Source organism: Oncorhynchus keta, chromosome 4 (genome assembly GCF_023373465.1).
Source record: "Oncorhynchus keta strain PuntledgeMale-10-30-2019 chromosome 4, Oket_V2, whole genome shotgun sequence".
Lineage (NCBI taxonomy): Eukaryota > Metazoa > Chordata > Actinopteri > Salmoniformes > Salmonidae > Oncorhynchus > Oncorhynchus keta.
In genome coordinates this window covers 87345990-87370831 of record NC_068424.1, presented here as the reverse complement: position 1 = coordinate 87370831, position 24842 = coordinate 87345990, and the positions used below count along the sequence as shown (strand labels likewise).

General features: G+C 42.9%; 1 protein-coding gene across 2 annotated transcripts in view; it reads right to left on the bottom strand.

Annotated features, from left to right (window-relative positions):
- The window catches only part of LOC127929789 (plastin-3-like), a 64785-nt gene extending 40146 nt beyond the window's left edge, over positions 1-24639 (bottom strand). The window contains exons 1-4 of one of the 2 annotated variants that reach the window (XM_052518160.1): positions 24489-24576; positions 7830-7881; positions 6842-6949; positions 3068-3219 (exon numbers count right to left, since the gene is read on the bottom strand). In XM_052518160.1, coding sequence (XP_052374120.1) covers positions 3068-3219; positions 6842-6902 — 213 coding nt within the window. In that variant the 5' untranslated portion in view covers positions 6903-6949; positions 7830-7881; positions 24489-24576. Of the gene's footprint in view, positions 1-3067; positions 3220-6841; positions 6950-7829; positions 7882-24488 lie in introns of both variants that reach the window. The other variant, XM_052518159.1, reaches the window with a different exon arrangement.
- Positions 24640-24842: the final 203 nt, after the last annotated feature.

Genomic DNA, 24842 nt, shown 5'->3' with positions numbered 1-24842 from the left:
AGCTGTTTAGTGACTCATCATGACCAACAGAATGGAAGCTGTTTAGTGACTCATCATGACCAACAGAATGGAAGCTGTGTAGTGACTCATCATGACCAACAGAATGGAAGCTGTGTAGTGACTCATCATGACCAACAGAATGGAAGCTGTTTAGTGACTCATCATGACCAACAGAATGGAAGCTGTTTAGTGACTCATCATGACCAACAGAATGGAAGCTGTCATGACCAACAGTAGTGACTCATCATGACCAACAGAATGGAAGCTGTGTAGTGACTCATCATGACCAACAGAATGGAAGCTGTTTAGTGACTCATCATGCCCAACAGAATGGAAGCTGTGTAGTGACTCATCATGACCAACAGAATGGAAGCTGTTTAGTGACTCATCATGACCAACAGAATGGAAGCTGTTTAGTGACTCATCATGACCAACAGAATGGAAGCTGTTTAGTGACTCATCATGACCAACAGAATGGAAGCTGTTTAGTGACTCATCATGACCAACAGAATGGAAGCTGTTTAGTGACTCATCATGCCCAACAGAATGGAAGCTGTTTAGTGACTCATCATGACCAACAGAATGGAAGCTGTTTAGTGACTCATCATGACCAACAGAATGGAAGCTGTGTAGTGACTCATCATGACCAACAGAATGGAAGCTGTTTAGTGACTCATCATGCCCAACAGAATGGAAGCTGTTTAGTGACTCATCATGACCAACAGAATGGAAGCTGTTTAGTGACTCATCATGACCAACAGAATGGAAGCTGTTTAGTGACTCATCATGACCAACAGAATGGAAGCTGTTTAGTGACTCATCATGACCAACAGAATGGAAGCTGTGTAGTGACTCATCATGACCAACAGAATGGAAGCTGTTTAGTGACTCATCATGACCAACAGAATGGAAGCTGTTTAGTGACTCATCATGACCAACAGAATGGAAGCTGTTTAGTGACTCATCATGACCAACAGAATGGAAGCTGTTTAGTGACTCATCATGACCAACAGAATGGAAGCTGTGTAGTGACTCATCATGACCAACAGAATGGAAGCTGTGTAGTGACTCATCATGACCAACAGAATGGAAGCTGTTTAGTGACTCATCATGACCAACAGAATGGAAGCTGTTTAGTGACTCATCATGACCAACAGAATGGAAGCTGTTTAGTGACTCATCATGACCAACAGAATGGAAGCTGTGTAGTGACTCATCATGACCAACAGAATGGAAGCTGTTTAGTGACTCATCATGACCAACAGAATGGAAGCTGTTTAGTGACTCATCATGACCAACAGAATGGAAGCTGTGTAGTGACTCATCATGACCAACAGAATGGAAGCTGTGTAGTGACTCATCATGACCAACAGAATGGAAGCTGTTTAGTGACTCATCATGACCAACAGAATGGAAGCTGTTTAGTGACTCATCATGACCAACAGAATGGAAGCTGTGTAGTGACTCATCATGACCAACAGAATGGAAGCTGTGTAGTGACTCATCATGACCAACAGAATGGAAGCTGTTTAGTGACTCATCATGCCCAACAGAATGGAAGCTGTGTAGTGACTCATCATGACCAACAGAATGGAAGCTGTTTAGTGACTCATCATGACCAACAGAATGGAAGCTGTTTAGTGACTCATCATGACCAACAGAATGGAAGCTGTTTAGTGACTCATCATGACCAACAGAATGGAAGCTGTTTAGTGACTCATCATGACCAACAGAATGGAAGCTGTTTAGTGACTCATCATGCCCAACAGAATGGAAGCTGTTTAGTGACTCATCATGACCAACAGAATGGAAGCTGTTTAGTGACTCATCATGACCAACAGAATGGAAGCTGTTTAGTGACTCATCATGACCAACAGAATGGAAGCTGTTTAGTGACTCATCATGCCCAACAGAATGGAAGCTGTTTAGTGACTCATCATGCCCAACAGAATGGAAGCTGTTTAGTGGCTCATCATGACCAACAGAATGGAAGCTGTTTAGTGACTCATCATGCCCAACAGAATGGAAGCTGTTTAGTGACTCATCATGACCAACAGAATGGAAGCTGTTTAGTGACTCATCATGCCCAACAGAATGGAAGCTGTTTAGTGACTCATCATGCCCAACAGAATGGAAGCTGTTTAGAGTGCAGACTCAGAAACAACCTTTTACTAAGCCCTATGCAGACTTAGGGTCCCATCCATAAACAACCCTTAGACCGTAGACCCGGGGCACTTCTCCCTTTCCCCTTCCCATTGCCCTAAGCCTATAGCCTTTTCCAACGCTTCAAAGCTGGTGTGTGTGTGTGTGTGTGTGTGTGTGTGTGTGTGTGTGTGTGTGTGTGTGTGTGTGTGTGTGTGTGTGTGTGTGTGTGTGTGTGTGTGTGTGTGTGTGTGTGTGTGTGTGTGTGTGTGTGTGTGTGTGTGTGTGTGTGTGTGTGTGTGTGTGTGTGTGTGTGTGTGTGTGTGTGTGTGTGTGTGTGTGTGTGTGTGTGTGTGTGTGTGTGTGTGTGTGTGTGTGTGTGTGTGTGTGTGTGTGTGTGTGTGTGTGTGTGTGTGTGTGTGTGTGTGTGTGTGTGTGTGTGTGTGTGTGTGTGTGTGTGTGTGTGTGTGTGTGTGTGTGTGTGTGTGTGTGTGTGTGTGTGTGTGTGTGTGTGTGTGTGTGTGTGTGTGTGTGTGTGTGTGTGTGTGTGTGTGTGTGTGTGTGTGTGTGTGTGTGTGTGTGTGTGTGTGTGTGTGTGTGTGTGTGTGTGTGTGTGTGTGTGTGTGTGTGTGTGTGTGTGTGTGTGTGTGTGTGTGTGTGTGTGTGTGTGTGTGTGTGTGTGTGTGTGTGTGTGTGTGTGTGTGTGTGTGTGTGTGTGTGTGTGTGTGTGTGTGTGTGTGTGTGTGTGTGTGTGTGTGTGTGTGTGTGTGTGTGTGTGTGTGTGTGTGTGTGTGTGTGTGTGTGTGTGTGTGTGTGTGTGTGTGTGTGTGTGTGTGTGTGTGTGTGTGTGTGTGTGTGTGTGTGTGTGTGTGTGTGTGTGTGTGTGTGTGTGTGTGTGTGTGTGTGTGTGTGTGTGTGGACTCACCGAGAGGAACTCGTCGAAGCTGATCTGGTTGTCTTTGTTGCGGTCCAGTTTTTTAATGATCTCTCTGACCTTGTATCCCGGCAACGGTAGGTTAGCTTCTTTAAACAGGTCAGTCAGCTCCACGTCACAGATAAAACCATTACTGTTAGTATCTGGAGAGAGAGGGGATATAGGGAGGGATAACGAGAGGATGAGGAGGGAGGGAGAAAGGTGGACGGAGGGAGGGAGGGAGGGAGGGAGGGAGGGGGAGGGAGGGAGGGAGGGAGAAGAGAGGGAGGGAGGGAGGAAGAGAGGGAGGGAGGGGGAAGAGAGGGAGGGAGGGGGGAAGGGAGGGAGGGAGGGGGAAGGGGAGGGAGGGAGGAGAGAGGGGGAGAGGAGGGAGGGAGGGAGGGAGGGAGGGAGGAGGGGGGAGGGAGGGAGGGAGAGGGAGGGAGGGAGGGAGGGAGGGGGAGGAGGATTGAGAAATGGAGAGAAAGGTGTGGAGAGAGAGAGAAAGCAATGAGCAGATGGACAGTTGAAGTCAGAAGTTTACATACACTTATGTTGGAGTCATTAAAACTTGTTTTTCAACCACTCCACAAATTTCTTGTTACCAAACTATAGTCTTGGCAAGTCTGTTAGGACATCTACTTTGTGCATGACACAAGTAACAGATTATTTCACTTATAATTCACTGTATCACAATTCCAGTGGGTCAGAAGATTACATACACTAAGTTGACTGTGCATTTAAACAGCTTTACGGCTTTAGAAGATCCTGATAGGCTAATTGACATCATTTGAGTCAATTGGAGGTGTACCTGTGGATAAATGTCAAGGCCTACCTTCAAACTCAGTGCCTCTTTGTTTGACATCATGGGAAAATCAAAAACAATCAGCCAAGACCTCAGAAAATTGTAGACCTCCACAAGTCTGGTTCATCCTTGGGATCAATTTCCAAACACCTGAAGGAAGTATAAACACCATGGGACCACGCAGCCGTCATACTGCTCAGGAAGGAGACGGGTTCTGTCTCCTAGAGATGAACGTACTATCGTGCGAAAAGTGCAAATCAATCCCAGAAGAACAGCCAAAGACCCTGTGAAGATGCTGGAGGAAACATGTACAAAAGTATCTATATCCACAGTAAAACGAGTCTTATATCGACAGAACCTGAAAGGCCGTTCAGCTCAGCAAGGAAGAAGCCACTGCTCCAAAACCGCTTAAAAAAGCCAGACTATGGTTTGCAACTGCACATGGGGACAAAGATAGTTCTTCTTGGAGAAATGTCCTCGGGTCTGATGAAACAAAAATGTATCTGTTTGGCCATAATGACCATTGTTATGTTTGGAGGAAGAAGGGGGAGGCTTGCAAGCCGAAGAACACCATCCCAACCGTGAAGCACGGAGGTGGCAGCATCATGTTGTGTGGGTGCTTTGCCTGCAGGAGGGACTGGTGCACTTCACAAAATAGATGGCATCATGAGGCAGGAAAATAACGTGGATATATTGAAGCAACATCTCAAGACATCAGTCAAGAAGTTAAAGCTTGCTCGCAAATGGGTCTTCCAAATGGACAACGACCCCAAGCACACTTCCAAAGTTGTGGCAAAATGGCTTAAGGACAACAACGTCAAGGTATTGGAGTAGCCATAACAAAGCCCTGACCTCAATCCTATAGAAAGTTTGTGGGCAGAACTGAAAAAGCGTGTGTGAGCAAGGAGGCCTACAAACCTGACTCAGTTACACCAGCTCTGTCAGGAGGAATGGGCCAATATTTACCCATCTTATTGTGGGAAGCTTGTGGAAGGCTACCTGAAACGTTTGACCTAAGTTAAACAATTTAAAGGCAATGCTACCAAATACTAATTGAGTGTATTTAAACGTCTGACCCACTCGGAATGTGATGAATGAAATAAAATCTGAAATTAACAATTCTCTCTACTATCATTCTGACATTTCACATTCTTAAAATAAAGTGGTGATCCTAACTGACCTAAAACAGATAATTTTTACTGGGATTAAATGTCAGTAATTGTGAAAAACTGAGTTTAAATGTATTTGGTTAATGTATGTAAACTTCTGACTTCAACTGTATATAACATCGTGATCAGAGGGAAGATTTGACAATCTTGTGATTTACTACAATCACAGACTGGATCACTTGCAGTCTATTTCCCACGAGGAAAACACCTCACACTGAATACACTGTATATGCACATATACATTAAATATAAATAAATATATGCCATTTAGCAGACGCTTTTATCCAAAGCGACTTACAGTCATGTGTGCATACATTCTACGTATGGGTGGTCCCGGGGATCGAACCCACTACCCTGGCGTTACAAGCGCCATGCTCTACCAACTGAGCTACAGAAGGACCATTATACACTATCTATACAAAGGTATGACACCCCTTCAAATTAGTGGATTGAGCTATTTCAGCCACACCCGTTGCTGACAGGTGTATAAAATCGAACACACGGTGATGCTGATCTCCATAGACAACGATTGGCAGTAGAATCTCCTTACTGAAAAGCTCAGTGACTTTCAACGTGGCACCGTCGTTGGATGGCACCTTTGCAACAAGTCAGTTCGTGGAATTTCTGCCCTGATAGAGCTGCCCCGGTCAACTGTAAGTGCTGTTATTGTAAAGTAGAAACGTCTAGGAGCAACAACGGCTCAGCCGCAAAGTGGTAGGCCACACAAGCTCACAAAACGGGACCACCGAGTGCTGAAGCGAGTAGCGCATAAAAATAATCTGTCCTCGGTTGCAACACTCACTCCCGAGTTCCAACCTGCCTCTGGAAGCAACGTCAGCAGAAGAACTCTTCGTCGGGAGCTTCATGAAATGGGTTTCCATGGCTGAGCAGCCGCACACAAGCCTAAGATCACCATGCCCAATGCCAAGCATCGGCTGGAGTGATGTAAAGCTCAACGCCATTGGACTCTGGAGCAGTGGAAACGCTGGAGTGATGAATCACGCTTCACCATCTGGCAGTTTGACAGACGAATCTGGGTTTAGCAGATGCCAGGAGAACGCTACCTGCCCCAATGCATAGTGCCAACTGTAAAGTTTGGTGGAGGAGGAATAATGGTCTGGGGCTGTTTTTCATGGTCCGGGCCCCTTAGTTCCAGTGAAGGGAAATCTTAACGCGACAGCATACAATGACATTCTAGACGATTCTGTGCTTCCAACTTTGTGGCCACAGTTTGAGGAAGGCCCTTTCCTGTTTCAACATGACAATGCCTCCGTGCACAAAGCGAGGTCCATACAGAAATGGTTTGTCAAGATCGGTGTGGAAGAACTTGACTGGCCTGCACAGAGCCCTGACCTCAACACCATCAAACACCTTTGGGATGAATTGGAACGCCGACTGTGAGCCAGGCCTAATCACCCCCAACATCAGTGCCCTACCTCACGAATGCTCTTGTGGCTGAATAGAAGCAAGTCCCCGCAGCAATGTTCCAACATCTAGTGGAAAGCCTTCCCAGAAGAGTGGAGGCTGTTATAGCAGCAATGTTCCAACATCTAGTGGAAAGCCTTTCCAGAAGGGTGGAGGCTGTTATAGCAGCAATGTTCCAACATCTAGTGGAAAGCCTTTCCAGAAGGGTGGAGGCTGTTATAGCAGCAATGTTCCAACATCTAGTGGAAAGCCTTTCCAGAAGGGTGGAGGCTGTTATAGCAGCAAAGGGGGGACCAACTCCATATTAATACCATGATTTTGGAATGAGATGTTTGACGAACAGGTGTCCACATACTTTCGGTCATGTAGTGTATTGAATGCACTCACCAACTTTCTGGAAGGCCTCTCTGAGCTCCTCCATCTCATCTTTAGGTATCTTTCCCGCCATCTTTAGTTTCTACCAGAGAAACACTATCTCCTCTGATCACACTGAGTCTGGAGAGCAGGAGAGAGGGAGCGAGGGAGAGAGAAAATGAGAGAAGAGAGAGGGGGGGTTATAGAGCGTGGGGGATGATGAAAGGAAAAGAGAGCGAGTGTACAACGTAGAACACCAAATAATGCATGCAGAGCAGAATTAGGCCGATACCCACTAATGATCAAAATCCGGAAAAGAGAAGTTAAATTCTACAACCACCTAAAAGAAAGCGATTCCCAAACCTTCCATAACAAAGCCATCACCTACAGAGAGATGAGAAGAGTCCCCTAAGCAAGCTGGTCCTGGGGCTCTGTTCATAAACAGACCCTACAGAGAGATGAACCTGGAGAAGAGTCCCCTAAGCAAGCTGGTCCTGGGGCTCTGTTCACAAACATAAACACACCCCACAGAGCCATCACCTACAGAGAGATGAACCTGGAGAAGAGTCCCCTAAGCAAGCTGGTCCTGGGGCTCTGTTCACAAACACAAACACACCCCACAGAGTCCCAGGACAGCAATACAATTAGACCCAACCAAATCATGAGAAAAATAAACTATAATTGGAAAGTATTAATTAACAAAAAAACTGAGTAAACTAGAATGCTATTTGGCCCTAAACAGAGAGTACACAGTGGAAGAATACCTGACCACTGTGACTGACCCAAACTTAAGGAAAGCTTTGACTATGTACAGACTCAGTGAGCATAGCCTTGGTATTGAGAAAAGCCGCCGTAGGCAGACATGGCTCTCAAGAGAAGACAGGCTATGTGCTCACTGCCCACAAAATGAGGTGGGAACTGAGATGCACTTCCTAACCTCCTGCCCAATGTATGACCATATTAGAGAGACATATTTCCCTCAGATTACACAGACACACAAAGAATTAAAAGATAAACTCACATATCTATTTGGTGAAATACCAGTGTGCCATCATTACAGCAAGATTTGTGACCTGTTGAAAAGTGAAAACTTTATTTATGTTTATTTATCTTCCCTTTTGTACTTTTAACTATTTGCACATCATTACAACACTGTGTATATATATATATATATATATATATATATATAATTACATTTGAAATGTCTTTATTCTTTTGGAGCTTTTGTGAGCGTAATGTTTACTAAATGTGTGTACAGAATATGAGAGACATTTATGTGCGTATAGAACATTTCTGGGATCTTTTGTTTCAGCTCATAAAACACGGCACCAACACTTTACATGTTGCCTTAATATTTTTGTTCAGTGTAGAATCAAAACTGGGCCGTGTTTTGTATTTTGGGAACATATCGTCTGTGATGGCCTCACAATGTTCTCACCAAAATGCTCCCTACAACCTAATGAAACATCTGGGAACCTTTAAGGAACAGATGAAATGTGTTGTAAGAACGTTCTTGCAGCGTCAGGCGAATGTTTTGTACGTGTTATGAGAACATTACCTAACAAATGTTCTGGGAACTTGCTAGGAAAACATTACTTGTAGATTGTGTAATTACATTACCTGGAAACTTAAATGAGAACTTTTGGAGAACGCTCGTTCTGTGGTGATTGTTACCGAAGTTGTACACAACATTATAATCAATGTTAGGAGAACATTTCAAGGATATTTAATTTAAAAACGTTTTATTTTATTTTATATAATATTTTGTAATCAAAGACATTATCTGAATGATGCTATCATCCTAATGTTAAATAAAACCCTAATGGGGAATCTTAGATAACGTTCTGGGAATGTTCCCGGTTTGCTGGGATATCTCTGACTGTTCCTTCACTCTGACATCTTACTGAGACAGGAGGTTAGAGTGGAGCGAAGTCTGCTTGGAGGTCCTGTGGTTTAAGGTGTAGTGGCTAGGAAATAGGATGTAGTGGCTAGGAAATAGGATGTAGTGGCTAGGAAATAGGATGTAGTGGCTAGGAAATAGGGTGCAGTCGCTAGGAAATAGGATGTAGTGGCTAGGAAATAGGGTGCAGTGGCTAGGAAATAGGGTGTAGTGGCTAGGAAATAGGGTGCAGTGGCTAGGAAATAGGGTGTAGTGGCTAGGAAATAGGATGTAGTGGCTAGGAAATAGGGTGTAGTGGCTAGGAAATAGGGTGTAGTGGCTAGGAAATAGGGTGCTGTGTCTATGAAATAGGATGTAGTGGCTAGGAAATAGGGAGTAGTCGCTAGGAAATAGGGTGTAGTGGCAGGAAATAGGGTGTAGTGGCTAGGAAATAGGGTGTAGTGGCTAGGAAATAGGGTGTAGTGGCTAGGAAATAGGGTGCTGTGTCTATGAAATAGGATGTAGTGGCTAGGAAGTAGGGAGTAGTCGCTAGGAAATAGGGTGTAGTGGCTAGGAAATAGGATGCAGTGGCTAGGAAATAGGGTGTAGTGGCTAGGAAATAGGGTGTAGTGGCTAGGAAATAGGATGCAGTGGCTAGGAAATAGGGTGTAGTGCCTATATTGTAGGAATTAGGAGTTGATTTGGAACTCAGCATATCTCTACTGCCTGTTTCAGAGGTCAGGGCTGTGCTGGGTGAGATGTAGAGATTCCTGGGTCTTGGGTTACAAACCAATACACCAGATCACCTGCAGAAGCAGTCATTAGAGGGGGGTAGTGGCTACAGCAGAACAGACAGCAGAACAAGCAGGTTCGATTTAGATTCATAGAAACTTTTCAGAGATGAGAGAAGGGGGTTGTCCTAAGGAGAAACATGCGTGTTAACTTTCACCTCATACAGCTGGGAACACAGCACTTTGTCCAGTGTTCAGTTTTCAGAGTAACTGTGGTTATGAGGTTGGTTGGACGTACTGCCAAATTCTCTAAAACTACGTTGGAGGCGGCTTTTGGTAGAGAAATGAACATTCAACAGCTCTGGTGGACATTACTGCAGTCAGCATGTCAATTGCACGCTCCCGCAAAACTTGAGACATCTGTGGCATTGTGTTGTGACAAAAGTGCACATTTTAGAGTGGCCTTTTATTGCCCCCAGCACAAGGTGCACCTGTGTAATGATCTAGCCTCTTGATATCCCACACCTGTCAGGTGGCTGGACTATATTGGAGAACACCGAGGTAAACAAATTTGATAGATATAAAACGTTTCTTCATATGGAATATTTCTGGGATCTTTTATTTCAGCTCATGCAACATGGGACCAACATGTTACATGTTGAGTTTATATTGTTGTTCAGTATATGTAATGTATTTTCATAAAGTTACATTTTAATGATAGCATTCAACCATATAATCCGTTGGTAAACGCCACAGGCCTTTAAAAATGAAAGAATTCAACAACCATGTCTCTGTCGCTAACAAATACAGTCATGGGTGGTGACTCTACAATTCACTTGAAAATAAATGGAAATGTATATATATCACAGTGTTAAAACTACACACCAAAGGACTTCCTGTGGAGTGTTTAGCACGAATAGGAAGTAACTCTAGACCAAAACTAGTGTTGCATTGTATTAACCCCTTCCACAGGCTTTATGTTTGCAACATGCTTGATACACACGATTATATTTTGCATGTTCAACTATACAGTAATAAAAACTGAAAAAAAACATCTTCAAGGCCATCAGACTGTTAAATAACCATCACTAACTCAGAGAGGCTGCTGCCATTACATACAGACAGGAAATCATTGGCCAGTTGAATAAATGGAACACTAGTCACTTTGATCATATTTATCCTGCATTACTCATCTCATATGTATTCTATACTATCTATTTCATATTAAACTATGTCACTCCGACATTTTTATTTAAGCACGTCAGTAAAGAACAAATTCTTATTTTACAATGACAACCTACCGAGGAACAGTGAGTTAACTGCCTTGTTCAGGGGGCAGAACGACAGATATTTACCTTGTCAGTTCGGGGGTTTGATCCAGCAACCTTTCAGTTATTGGACTAATGCTCTAACCACTGGGCTACCCCACATCGCTCATCCATATATTCATATGTATATATTCTTATTCCATTATTTTACTTAGATTTGTGTGTATAATGTAGTTGTTGGGGAATTGTTAGATTACTTGTTAGATATTACTGCACTGTCGGAACTAGAAGCACAAGCATTTCACTACACTCGCATTAACATCTGCTAACAATGTGTATGTGACCATTAACATCTGCTAACCATGTGTATGTGACCATTAACATCTGCTAACCATGTGTATGTAACCATTAACATCTGCTAACCATGTGTATGTGACCATTAACATCTGCTAACCATGTGTATGTGACCATTAACATCTGCTAAAAATGTGTATGTGACCAATAACATCTGCTAACCATGTGTATGTGACCATTAACATCTGCTAACCATGTGTATATGTGACCAATAACATCTGCTAACCATGTGTATGTGACCATTAACATCTGCTAACCATGTGTATGTGACCATTAACATCTGCTAACGATGTGTATGTGACCAATAACATCTGCTAACCATGTGTATGTGACCATTAACATCTGCTAACCATGTGTATGTGACCAATAACATCTGCTGACCATGTGACCATTAACATCTGCTAACCATGTGTATGTGACCATTAACATCTGCTAACCATGTGTATGTGACCAATAACATCTGCTAACCATGTGTATGTGACCAATAACATCTGCTAACCATGTGTATGTGACCATTAACATCTGCTAACCATGTGTATGTGACCATTAACATCTGCTAACCATGTGTATGTGACCAATAACATCTGCTAACCATGTGACCAATAACATCTGCTAACCATGTGACCAATAACATCTGCTAACCATGTGTATGTGACCATTAACATCTGCTAACCATGTGTATGTGACCAATAACATCTGCTAACCATGTGTATGTGACCAATAACATCTGCTAACCATGTGTATGTGACCATTAACATCTGCTAACCATGTGTATGTGACCAATAACATCTGCTAACCATGTGTATGTGACCAATAACATCTGCTAACCATGTGACCAATAACATCTGCTAACCATGTGTATGTGACCATTAACATCTGCTAACCATGTGACCAATAACATCTGCTAACCATGTGTATGTGACCAATAACATCTGCTAACCATGTGTATGTGACCATTAACATCTGCTAACCATGTGTATGTGACCAATAACATCTGCTAACCATGTGTATGTGACCAATAACATCTGCTAACCATGTGTATGTGACCATTAACATCTGCTAACCATGTGTATGTGACCAATAACATCTGATTTGAACATATCCTCCAATGGGATTCCAACAAGTTCTTGGCTCATTGCATTCCATGTCTGTGTCAATTACCAGTTCATCAGACTATTCTCTCATCATTGATTTCATTTACTTATTTAAGTAATTTGAGATTTTTCTGTGTAGTTATCTAATGTTGGTGAGGCATGTTACTTCTTAATCACTATGATAAATAAAATGGTTTTCTTGAGTGTACTTTTAAAAGAGATTTACTTTGAAGTGCAAAAATCAGTCACCGAGCCAGACATCGAGGATATTAGGAAGATTGGAACGCTATGAACCGACAGGTTGTGAGTTCAAATCCCACCTGAGGGCATGTTGAATATTAATTGCTGTGTAAATGAACATGCACAATGTCAACGTGAGTTAAATATGTACTGTCGGTTAAAAATATTAGATGCTAAAAGCACTGTGTTTGTAACTAATTCCACAAGCCTTTTTTAAAAAGTAAGATACAATAATTTCTAGTTGAATGAACATATGAGACAATTTGAGCAAACACATCCTTTAAGTTGACTGAATTTCTTCAAACATTGGAGCTAAATGTTGACCAACTAAAAACGTTGAGAAAAAACAACAACAAAACAGTCTGTGGAACCAGTTACTGAATCATATTTAGTCGAACAGTCTGTGGAACCAGTTACTGAATCATATTTAGTTGAACAGTCTGTGGAACCATTCGACACCATTCTATACCATTCTATATACTTTCGGCCCGTCATTGGACACTGTGCTATCCAACCTCCAAACGAGCTTCAATGCCATACAGCACTCCTTCCGTGGCCTCCAACTGCTCCTAAACGCAGTAAAACCAAATGCATGCTTTTCAACCGATCGCTGCCTGCACCCGCATGCCCGACTAGCATCACCACCCTGGATGGTTCCAACCTTGAATATGTGGACATCTATAAGTACCTAGGTGTCTGGCTAGACTGCAAACTCTCCTTCCAGACTCACATCAAACATCTCCAATCAAAAATCAAATCCAGAGTCGGCTTTCTATTCCGCAACAAAGCCTCCTTCACTCACGCTGCCAAGCTTACCCTAGTAAAACTGACTATCCTACCGATCCTCGACTTCGGCGATGTCATCTACAAAATGGCTTCCAACACTCTACTCAGCAAACTGGATGCAGTCTATCACAGTGCCATCCGTTTTGTCACTAAAGCACCTTATACCACCCACCACTGCGACTTGTATGCTCTAGTCGGCTGGCCCTCACTACATATTCGTCGCCAGACCCACTGGCTCCAGGTCATCTACAAGTCCATGCTAGGTAAAGCTCCGCCTTATCTCAGTTCACTGGTCACGATGGCAACACCCATCCGTAGCACGCGCTCCAGCAGGTGTATCTCACTGATCATCCCTAAAGCCAACACCTCATTTGGCCGCCTTTCGTTCCAGTACTCTGCTGCCTGTGACTGAATTGTAAAAATCGCTGAAGTTGAGACTTTTATCTCCCTCACCAACTTCAAACATCAGCTATCCGAGCAGCTAACCGATCGCTGCAGCTGTACATAGTCTATTGGTAAATAGCTCACCCTTTTTCACCTACCTCATTCCCATACTGTTTTTATACTGTTTTTATTTATTTACTTTTCTGCTCTTTTGCACACCAATATCTCTACCTGTACATGCCCATCTGATCATTTATCACCAGTGTTAATCTGCAAAATTGTATTATTCGCCTACCTCCTCATGCCTTTTGCACACATTGTATATAGACTCCCCTTTTTTTCTACTGTGTTATTGACTTGCTAAATTGTTTACTCCATGTGTAACTCTGTGTTGTCTGTTCACACTGCTATGCTTTATCTTGGCCAGGTCGCAGTTGCAAATGAGAACTTGTTCTCAACTAGCCTACCTGGTTAAATAAAGGTGAAATAAAAATAAATAAAAACCAGTTACTGAATCATATTTAGTTGAACAGTCTGTGGAACCAGTTACTGAATCATATTTAGTTGAACAGTCTGTGGAACCAGTTACTGAATCATATTTAGTTGAAAAGTCTGGGGAACCAGTTACTGAATCATATTTAGTTGAAACAACTAGATGTTCTTTTTTAAAGTGTGGATCGAAAGAACACTGTGAGAGTTACCCCATAATGTTACATAATACAGGCAAGTGTAATGCAGTGGTACTTTAACACTCAAAATGTAACAATATAATCAACTACTTTATACACTCTGTAGAGTGTGGCCATGTGTAGTATTATAGTATTAAGTATTATAGTATTAAAATATTATAGTGTTATAGTATTATAGTATTAATTATTATAGTATTGAGTATTATAATATCATAGTATTAAAATATTATAGTATTATAGTATTAAAATATTATAGTGTTATAGTATTATAGTATTAATTATTATAGTATTAAGTATTATAATATCATAGTATTAAAATATTATAGTATTAAAATATTTTAGGATTATAGTATTGAAATATTATAGGATTATAGTATTACGTATTATAATATTAAGTATTATAGTATTAAAATATTATGGTATTAAAATATTATAGTATTAAAATATTATAGTATTATAGTATTAAGAATGATAATATTATAGTATTAAACTATTATAGTATTATAATATTATAGTATTATCATATTAATATATTATAGTATTATAGTATTAACGTATAATAATATTAAAGTATTATAGTATTAAGTATTAAAGTATGAATGAATTATAGTATTAAAGTATTAAAGTAGTATAGTATTAAGTATTATAATATTAAAGTATTATAGTATTAAGTATTAAAGCATTATGGTATTAAGTATTATAGTATTAAAGTGTTATAGTATTAACTATTTAAGGGTTGATTTAAAGGGATAATTTGGGATTGTGGCAATAAGGCCCTTTACCTACTTAGAGTCAGTTGAACTTGTGGATACCATGTGTTTATCTACATAGAGTCAGATGAACTTGTGGATACCATGTGTTTATCTACATAGAGTCAGTTGAACTTGTGGATACCATGTGTTTATCTACTAAGAGTCAGATGAACTTGTGGATACCATGTGTTTATCTACATAGAGTCAGATGAACTTGTGGATACCATGTGTTTATCTACATAGAGTCAGATGAACTTGTGGATACCATGTGTTTATCTACATAGAGTCAGATGAACTTGTGGATACCTTGTGTTTATCTACATAGAGTCAGTTGAACTTGTGGATACCATGTGTTTATCTACTAAGAGTCAGATGAACTTGTGGATACCATGTGTTTATCTACTTAGAGTCAGTTGAACTTGTGGATACCATGTGTTTATCTACATAGAGTCAGATGAACTTGTGGATACCATGTGTTTATCTACTTAGAGTCAGTTGAACTTGTGGATACCACATGTTTATCTACTTAGAGTCAGATGAACTTGTGGATACCATGTGTTTATCTACTTAGAGTCAGTTGAACTTGTGGATACCATGTGTTTATCTACTAAGAGTCAGATGAACTTGAGGATACCACGTGTTTATCTACTAAGAGTCAGATGAACTTGTGGATACCATGTGTTTATCTACTAAGAGTCAGATGAACTTGAGGATACCATGTGTTTATCTACTAAGAGTCAGATGAACTTGAGGTGGTGCGGTCGGCTAAGACACTTCAAGGAGGACGGTCCTGAGCAGTGGTGTAAAGTACTTCAGTAAAAATACATTAAAGAACTACGTCATTTTTCTGGGTATCTGGCCTCTACTTCGCTATTTATATTTTTGACAACTTTTACTTTTACTTCACTACATTCCTGAAGAAAACATTGTACTTTTTACTCCATATAATTTCCTTGAAACCCAAAAGTACCTGTTACATTTTGAATGATTAGCAGGACAGGAAAATGGTCCAATTCACACACACTCAAGAGAACATCCCTGGTCATCCCTACTGCCTCTGATCTGGAGGACTCACTAAACAGAGAACATCCCTGGTCATTGCTACTAACTCTGATCTGGAGGACTCACGAAACAGAGAACATCCCTGGTCATCCCTACTGCCTCTGATCTGGATGACTCACTAAACAGAGAACATCCCTGGTCATCCCTACTGCCTCTGATCTGGAGGACTCACTAAACAGAGAACATCCCTGGTCATCCCTTCTAGCCTCTGATCTGGAGGACTCACTAAACAGAGAACATCCCTGGTCATCCCTACTGCCTCTGATCTGGAGGACTCACTAAACAGAGAACATCCCTGGTCATCACTACTGCCTCTGATCTGGCAGACTGACTAAACAGAGAACATCCCTGGTCAGCCCTACTGCCTCTGATCTGGAGGACTCACTAAACAGAGAACATCCCTGCTGCCTCTGATCTGGAGGACTCACTAAACAGAGAACATCCCTACTGTCTCTGATCTGGACACTGAACAGAGAACATCCCTGGTCATCCCTACTGCCTCTGATCTGGACACTGAACAGAGAACATCCCTGGTCATCCCTACTGCCTCTGATCTGGAGGACTCACTAAACAGAGAACATCCCTGGTCATCCCTTCTAGCCTCTGATCTAGAGGACTCACTAAACAGAGAACATCCCTGGTCATCCCTTCTAGCCTCTGATCTGGAGGACTCACTAAACAGAGAACATCCCTGGTCATCCCTACTGCCTCTGATCTGGAGGACTCACTAAACAGAGAACATCCCTGGTCAGCCCTACTGCCTCTGATCTGGAGGACTCACTAAACAGAGAACATCCCTGGTCATCCCTTCTAGCCTCTGATCTGGAGGACTCACTAAACAGAGAACATCCCTGGTCATCCCTACTGCCTCTGATCTGGAGGACTCACTAAACAGAGAACATCCCTGGTCAGCCCTACTGCCTCTGATCTGGAGGACTCACTTAACAGAGAACATCCCTGGTCATCCCTCCAAGCCTCTGATCTGGAGGACTCACTAAACCCATCCCTCCAAGCTTCTGATCTGGAGGACTCACTAAACAGAAAACATCCCTGGTCATCCCTACTGCCTCTGATCTGGAGGACTCACTAAACAGAGAACATACCTACTGTCTCTGATCTGGAGGACTCACTAAACAGAGAACATCCCTGGTCATCCCTACTGCCTCTGATCTGGAGGACTCACTAAACAGAGAACATACCTACTGTCTCTGATCTGGACACTGAACAGAGAACATCCCTGGTCACTAAACATTAAACACAAATGATTTGTTTGTAAATGATGTTGGAGTGTCCCTGGCTGTTTGTAAATGATGTTGGAGTGTTGGAGTGTCCCTGGCTGTTTGTAAATGATGTTGGAGTGTCCCTGGCTGTTTGTAAATGATGTTGGAGTGTTGGAGTGTCCCTGGCTGTTTGTAAATCATGTTGGAGTGTTGGAGTGTCCCTGGCTGTTTGTAAATCATGTTGGAGTGTTCCTGGCTGTTTGTAAATAATGTTGGAGTGTCCCTGGCTGTTTGTAAATGATGTTGGAGTGTCCCTGGCTGTTTGTAAATGATGTTGGAGTGTCCCTGGCTGTTTGTAAATGATGTTGGAGTGTCCCTGGCTGTTTGTAAATGATGTTGGAGTGTCCCTGGCTGTTTGTAAATAATGTTGGAGTGTCCCTGGCTGTTTGTAAATGATGTTGGAGTGTTGGAGTGTCCCTGGCTGTTTGTAAATGATGTTGGAGTGTTGGAGTGTCCCTGGCTGTTTGTAAATGATGTTGGAGTGTTGGAGTGTCCCTGGCTGTTTGTAAATGATGTTGGAGTGTTGGAGTGTCCCTGGCTGTTTGTAAATGATGTTGGAGTGTTGGAGTGTCCCTGGCTGTTTGTAAATGATGTTGGAGTGTTGGAGTGTCCCTGGCTGTTTGTAAATCATGTTGGAGTGTTGGAGTGTCCCTGGCTGTTTGTAAATAATGTTGGAGTGTCCCTGGCTGTTTGTAAATGATGTTGGAGTGCTGGAGTGTCCCTGGCTGTTTGTAAATGATGTTGGAGTGTCCCTGGCTGTTTATAAATAATGTTGGATTGTTGGAGTGTCCCTGGCTGTTTGTAAATGATGTTGGAGTGTTGGAGTGTCCTTGGCTGTTTGTAAATGATGTTGGAGTGGTGGAGTGTCCCTGGCTGTTTGTAAATGATGTTGGAGTGTTGGAGTGTCCCTAGCTGTTTGTAAATGATGTTGGAGTGTTGGAGTGTCCCTGGCTGTTTGTAAATAATGTTGGAGTGTTGGAGTGTCCCTGGCTGTTTGTAAATGATGTTGGAGTGTCCCTGGCTGTTTGTAAATGATGGTGGAGTGTTGGAGTGTCCCTGGCTGTTTGTAAATGATGTTGGAGTTTCCCTGGCTGTTTGTAAATGATGTTGGAGTGTTCCTGGCTGTTTGTAAATCATGTTGGAGTGTTGGAGTGTCCCTGGCTGTTTGTAAATAATGTTGGAGTGTTGGAGTGTCCCTGGCTGTTTGTAAATGATGTTGGAGTTTCCCTGGCTGTTTGTAAATGATGTTGGAGTATTGGAGTGTCCCTGGCTGTTTGTAAATGATGTTGGAGTGTTGGAGTGTCCCTGGCTGTTTGTAAATAATGTTGGAGTGTTGGAGTGTCCCTGGCTGTTTGTAAATGATGTTGGAGTGTTGGAGTGTCCCTGGCTGTTTGTAAATGATGTTGGAGTGTTGGAGTGTCCCTGGCTGTTTGTAAATAATGTTGGAGTGTCCCTGGCTGTTTGTAAATGATGTTGGAGTGTCCCTGGCTGTTTATAAATAATGTTGGAGTGTCCCTGGCTGTTTGTAAATGATGTTGGAGTGTCCCTGGCTGTTTGTAAATGATGTTGGAGTGTCCCTGGCTGTTTGTAAATGATGTTGGACTGTTGGAGTGTCCCTGGCTGTTTGTAAATGATGTTGGAGTGTTGGAGTGTCCCTGGCTGTTTGTAAATGATGTTGGAGTGTTGGAGTGTCCCTGGCTGTTTGTAAATGATGTTGGAGTGTTGGAGTGTCCCTGGCTGTTTGTAAATGATGTTGGAGTGTTGGAGTGTCCCTGGCTGTTTGTAAATAATGTTGGAGTGTTGGAGTGTCCCTGGCTGTTTGTAAATAATGTTGGAGTGTTGGAGTGTCCCTGGCTGTTTGTAAATCATGTTGGAGTGTTGGAGTGTCCCTGGCTGTTTGTAAATGATGTTGGAGTGTTGGAGTGTCCCTGGCTGTTTGTAAATAATGTTGGAGTGTTCCTGGCTGTTTGTAAATGATGTTGGAGTGTTGGAGTGTCCCTGGCTGTTTGTAAATGATGTTGGAGTGTTGGAGTGTCCCTGGCTGTTTGTAAATAATGTTGGAGTGTTGGAGTGTCCCTGGCTGTTTGTAAATTATGTTGGAGTGTTGGAGTGTCCCTGGCTGTTTGTAAATAATGTTGGAGTGTTGGAGTGTCCCTGGCTGTTTGTAAATGATGTTGGAGTGTCCCTGGCTGTTTGTAAATGATGTTGGAGTGTCCCTGGCTGTTTGTAAATGATGTTGGAGTGTTGGAGTGTCCCTGGCTGTTTGTAAATGATGTTGGAGTTTCCCTGGCTGTTTGTAAATTATGTTGGAGTGTTCCTGGCTGTTTGTAAATGATGTTGGAGTGTTGGAGTGTCCCTGGCTGTTTGTAAATGATGTTGGAGTGTTGGAGTGTCCCTGGCTGTTTGTAAATAATGTTGGAGTGTTGGAGTGTCCCTGGCTGTTTGTAAATTATGTTGGAGTGTTGGAGTGTCCCTGGCTGTTTGTAAATAATGTTGGAGTGTTGGAGTGTCCCTGGCTGTTTGTAAATGATGTTGGAGTGTCCCTGGCTGTTTGTAAATGATGTTGGAGTGTCCCTGGCTGTTTGTAAATGATGTTGGAGTGTTGGAGTGTCCCTGGCTGTTTGTAAATGATGTTGGAGTTTCCCTGGCTGTTTGTAAATTATGTTGGAGTGTTGGAGTGTCCCTGGCTGTTTGTAAATGATGTTGGAGTGTTGGAGTGTCCCTGGCTGTTTGTAAATAATGTTGGAGTGTTGGAGTGTCCCTGGCTGTTTGTAAATCATGTTGGAGTGTTGGAGTGTCCCTGGCTGTTTGTAAATGATGTTGGAGTGTTGGAGTGTCCCTGGCTGTTTGTAAATGATGTTGGAGTGTTGGAGTGTCCCTGGCTGTTTGTAAATAATGTTGGAGTGTTCCTGGCTGTTTGTAAATAATGTTGGAGTGTCCCTGGATTTCAGTAAAGTAAAAAAACAAGAAAATGGTGCTGTCTGGTTTGCTTAATATAGGGATTTTTTAAATATTATTTATACTTTTACTTAAATTTACTTAAGTATATTTTAAACCAAATACTTTTAGACAAGTAGAATTATACTGGGTGACTTTTACTTGAGTCATTTTCTATGAAGGTATCTTTACTTTTACTACAGTATGACAAATTGAGTACTTCTTCCACCACTGGTCCCGAGGTCGCGCCAGGTATGGGCTGAACCAGGGGGAAGTGATGCTCGCTAAGCAAGCAGCATGACATCATTTAAACCAGCATGCTACCAGATACCAATAGACTTCCAGTCCTTATGAAATTACCTCTAAATTCCTTGAAACTGGACACAAAGACATACAAATTCTATCCACAAGTCCATTTGACTCTGGGGAAGTAGATAAAGGGACTCATTGCCAAAATCCTGAAGTATCCCTTTAAACACTGCAAAATGTGTAAAACTGTGTAGAGATTGGCAGCAGTCCAACATCCCCTAGAACATCAAGTTCTCTCGGAGAAGGGTTACGGTTTAGGAATGTGTCCTTGGTTCTGCTGACTCACCGGCTGTCTGTTTCAGGAGCAGCACTAGCTGTAGTAGCAGGCTGGATCCCTTAGAGGGAACACCCACACACATACACCCACACACATACACCCACACACATACACCCACACACACACACCCACACACATACACCCACACACATACACCCACACACATACACCCACACACATACACCCACATCCACACACATACACCCACACACATACACCCACACACATACACCCACACACATACACCCACACACACACACACACATCCACACACATACACCCACACACATACACCCACACACATACACCCACACACACACACCCACACACACACACACATACACCCACACACATACACCCACACACATACACCCACACACACCCACACACAGACACCCACACCACACACACACATCCACACACACCCACACACAGACACCCACACACATCCACACACATACACCCACACACATCCACACACAGACACACAGACACCCACACACAGACACCCACACACACAGACACACACACACACACACACCCACAGACACACACACACAGACACACACATACACCCACACACTCACACACAGACACCAACACACAGACACACACATACATCCACACACAGACACCCACATACATCCACACACAGACACACACAGACAGACACACACATCCACACACAGACACCCACACACATACACCCACACACATCCACACACAGACAGACACACACAGACACACACAGACACACACACACAAGACACCCACACACATCACACACAGACACCCACACACATCCACACACACACATCCACACACAGACACCCACACACAGACACACAGACACATCCATCCACACACAGACACACACATCCACACACAGACATCCACACACAGACAGACACACACAGACACACACACACCCACACACAGACACCCACACACAGACACACACAGACACCCACACACATCCACACACACATCCACACACATCCACACACAGACACACACAGACACATCCATCCACACACATCCACACACAGACACCCACACACAGACACACACAGACACCCACACACAGACACATCCATCCACACACAGACACACATCCACACACAGACATCCACACACCCACACACAGACACCACACACAGACACCCACACACAGACACCCACACACAGACACCCACACACAGACACCCACACACAGACACCCACACACAGACACATCCATCCACACACAGACACACACACACACACACAGACATCCACACACAGACATCCACACACAGACACACACACACCCACACACAGACACCCACACACAGACACACAGACACCCACACACATCCACACACACACATCCACACACATCCACACACAGACACACACAGACACATCCATCCACACACATCACACACAGACACCCACACACAGACACCCACACACAGACACATCCATCCACACACAGACACACATCCACACACAGACATCCACACACAGACACACACACACAGACACACACACACCCACACACAGACACACACACCCACACACAGACACCCACACACAGACACACACAGACACCCACACACAGACACACACAGACACCCACACACAGACACCCACACACAGACACACACAGACATCCACACACATCCACACACAGACACAACGAAGTTGCAGCCAGAGGGGTTAAGTTGCATCACAACCAAATTCAGGCTTTTTTACTGAAGAATGTTTTCATTTCATATGATTGTGTTTTACTTTTCATGTGTAAGTGATGTATAATAGTAATGCATCTAATGAATGAATTACCAGGGAGATGCCCTCGCTCTGAAAGGTGCCAAGATAAATACATTTAGCTGTAGGCCGTGTCTCATTGATCATTGTTTTCCAAACTGGGAATGTTTTGGCTTTAGGCTATATTTCACTAACCAGGAAAGAATGGACAATGGGCATTAATGATAAAAATAAAACAGAGAGAGAGAGAGACAGAGAGAGAGAGTAAGGGAGAGCGAGAGAGTGAGGGAGAGAGAGAGAGAGAGAGAGAGAGAGAGACAGAGTGAGACAGAGAGAGAGAGTAAGGGAGAGTGAGAGAGTAAGGGAGAGACAGAGAGAGAGAGAGAGAAAGAGAGAGAGAGTAAGAGAGAGACAGACAGAGTAAGGGAGGGAGAGAGAGAGAGTAAAGGAGAGAGAGAGTAAGGGAGAGACAGAGTAAGGGAGAGAGAGTGAGACAGACAGACAGAGAGAGAGAGAGACAGACAGAGTAAGGGAGAGAGAGAGAGTAAGGGAGAGACAGAGAGTAAGGGAGAGACAGAGAGTAAGGGAGAGAGATAGAGTAAGGGAGAGACAGAGAGTAAGGGAGAGAGAGAGAAAGGAAGAGAGAGAGTGAGACAGACAGAAAGTAAGAGAGAGAGAGAGACAGACAGAGTAAGGGAGAGAGAGAGTAAGGGAGAGAGAGAGAGTAAGGGAGAGACAGAGACAGAGAGAGAGAGAGAGTGTGTAAGGGAGAGAGAGAGACAGTAAGGGAGAGAGAGAGACAGAAACAGAGAGAGTAGGGGAGCATATGACTGCTCCTCATGGCAGAGCATCCACAGACAATACGTCATTCATTCCACACATTGTCACTGACCACGCGCTGTCCTCCCTGTCTGTCCTGCAGACGGATCATATCCTTCTCTCTCTGTAGGCTAGAATACAGACTGATGCGCTGCCTGCCGAGCAACTGAACATCTGCTGTTACGGCTGTTATGTCTAATGTAATGTTGTGTATCATCTAGCCCTTTGTTGGTGAAACACACGTGTTTATGAAACACCCGGTTTTATGAAACAACAAACAGTTGTATGAAACACACGGTTTTATGAAACAACACACGGTTTTATGAAACAACACACGGTTTTATGAAACAACACACGGTTTTATGAAACAACACACGGTTTTATGAAACAACAAACAGTTGTATGAAACACCCGGTTTTATGAAACAACAAACAGTTGATGAAACAAGTTTTATGAAAACCGGTTTTATGAAACAACACAGTTTTATGAAACAACAAACAGTTGTATGAAACACACGGTTTTATGAAACAACACACGGTTTTATGAAACAACACACGGTTTTATGAAACAACACACGGTTTTATGAAACAACACACGGTTTTATGAAAGTTATGATGGGATATAAGAACCGTGCAAGGACAAGTCACTTAGTTCCATGGACAAATATCCCAGGATAGGGAAGCAGGAAGGAACCATTCTTTCTACTGGATGGTACAATTGTGTCCACAACATGTTAACACACACACGCCTCATTTGTAATAACCTTACCTTGATATGCTACACTGGTAAACTGTAAACTAAAATACCAAAGTAATAACGCGATGTCCTGGACAGTGGACAATAAGGTTCATTTTGTGTAACTTCGGATTTTCCTTAACAATATGTATTCTTTAGCCTACATTCGGGGTAATGGAAGATTGCGTGTCTAGTTTAGCCTACCTTTGAAAGCAAATCAAGAGAATGAATGCTGGCAACTCAGATTACACCTTAAAAAAACAGATACCCGAACCAAACGCAACATTAGTGAGTTGGATAGATCCTTCAGTCAATAGAATAAATCAATCACTTACTTTCTCTCCACCAATGTGTCAATCCGGATGCCTGTCGTCCTGCACCGCTGCCTGTCGTCCTGCACTGCAACCACATCCCTGGTCCCACTCCCTGCTCCCGGTCCGCCCACTGCTGCTCCCGGTCCGCCCACTCGTCCGCCTATTGGCCAGCCTCCATGGGATCCATTCAAATTCAATTCAAAGTGCTTCATTGTCATGGGAAACAGGTTTACATTGGCAAATTAAGTGAAATAAAAGTGAGAAGACACATCAACAAAAACGATTCGAATTAAATAGTAAATATTGCACTCAAAAAGATAAAGACATTTCCGGTTAAATATAATCAACTATGTCTAGTGTATTAGTAATGTGCAA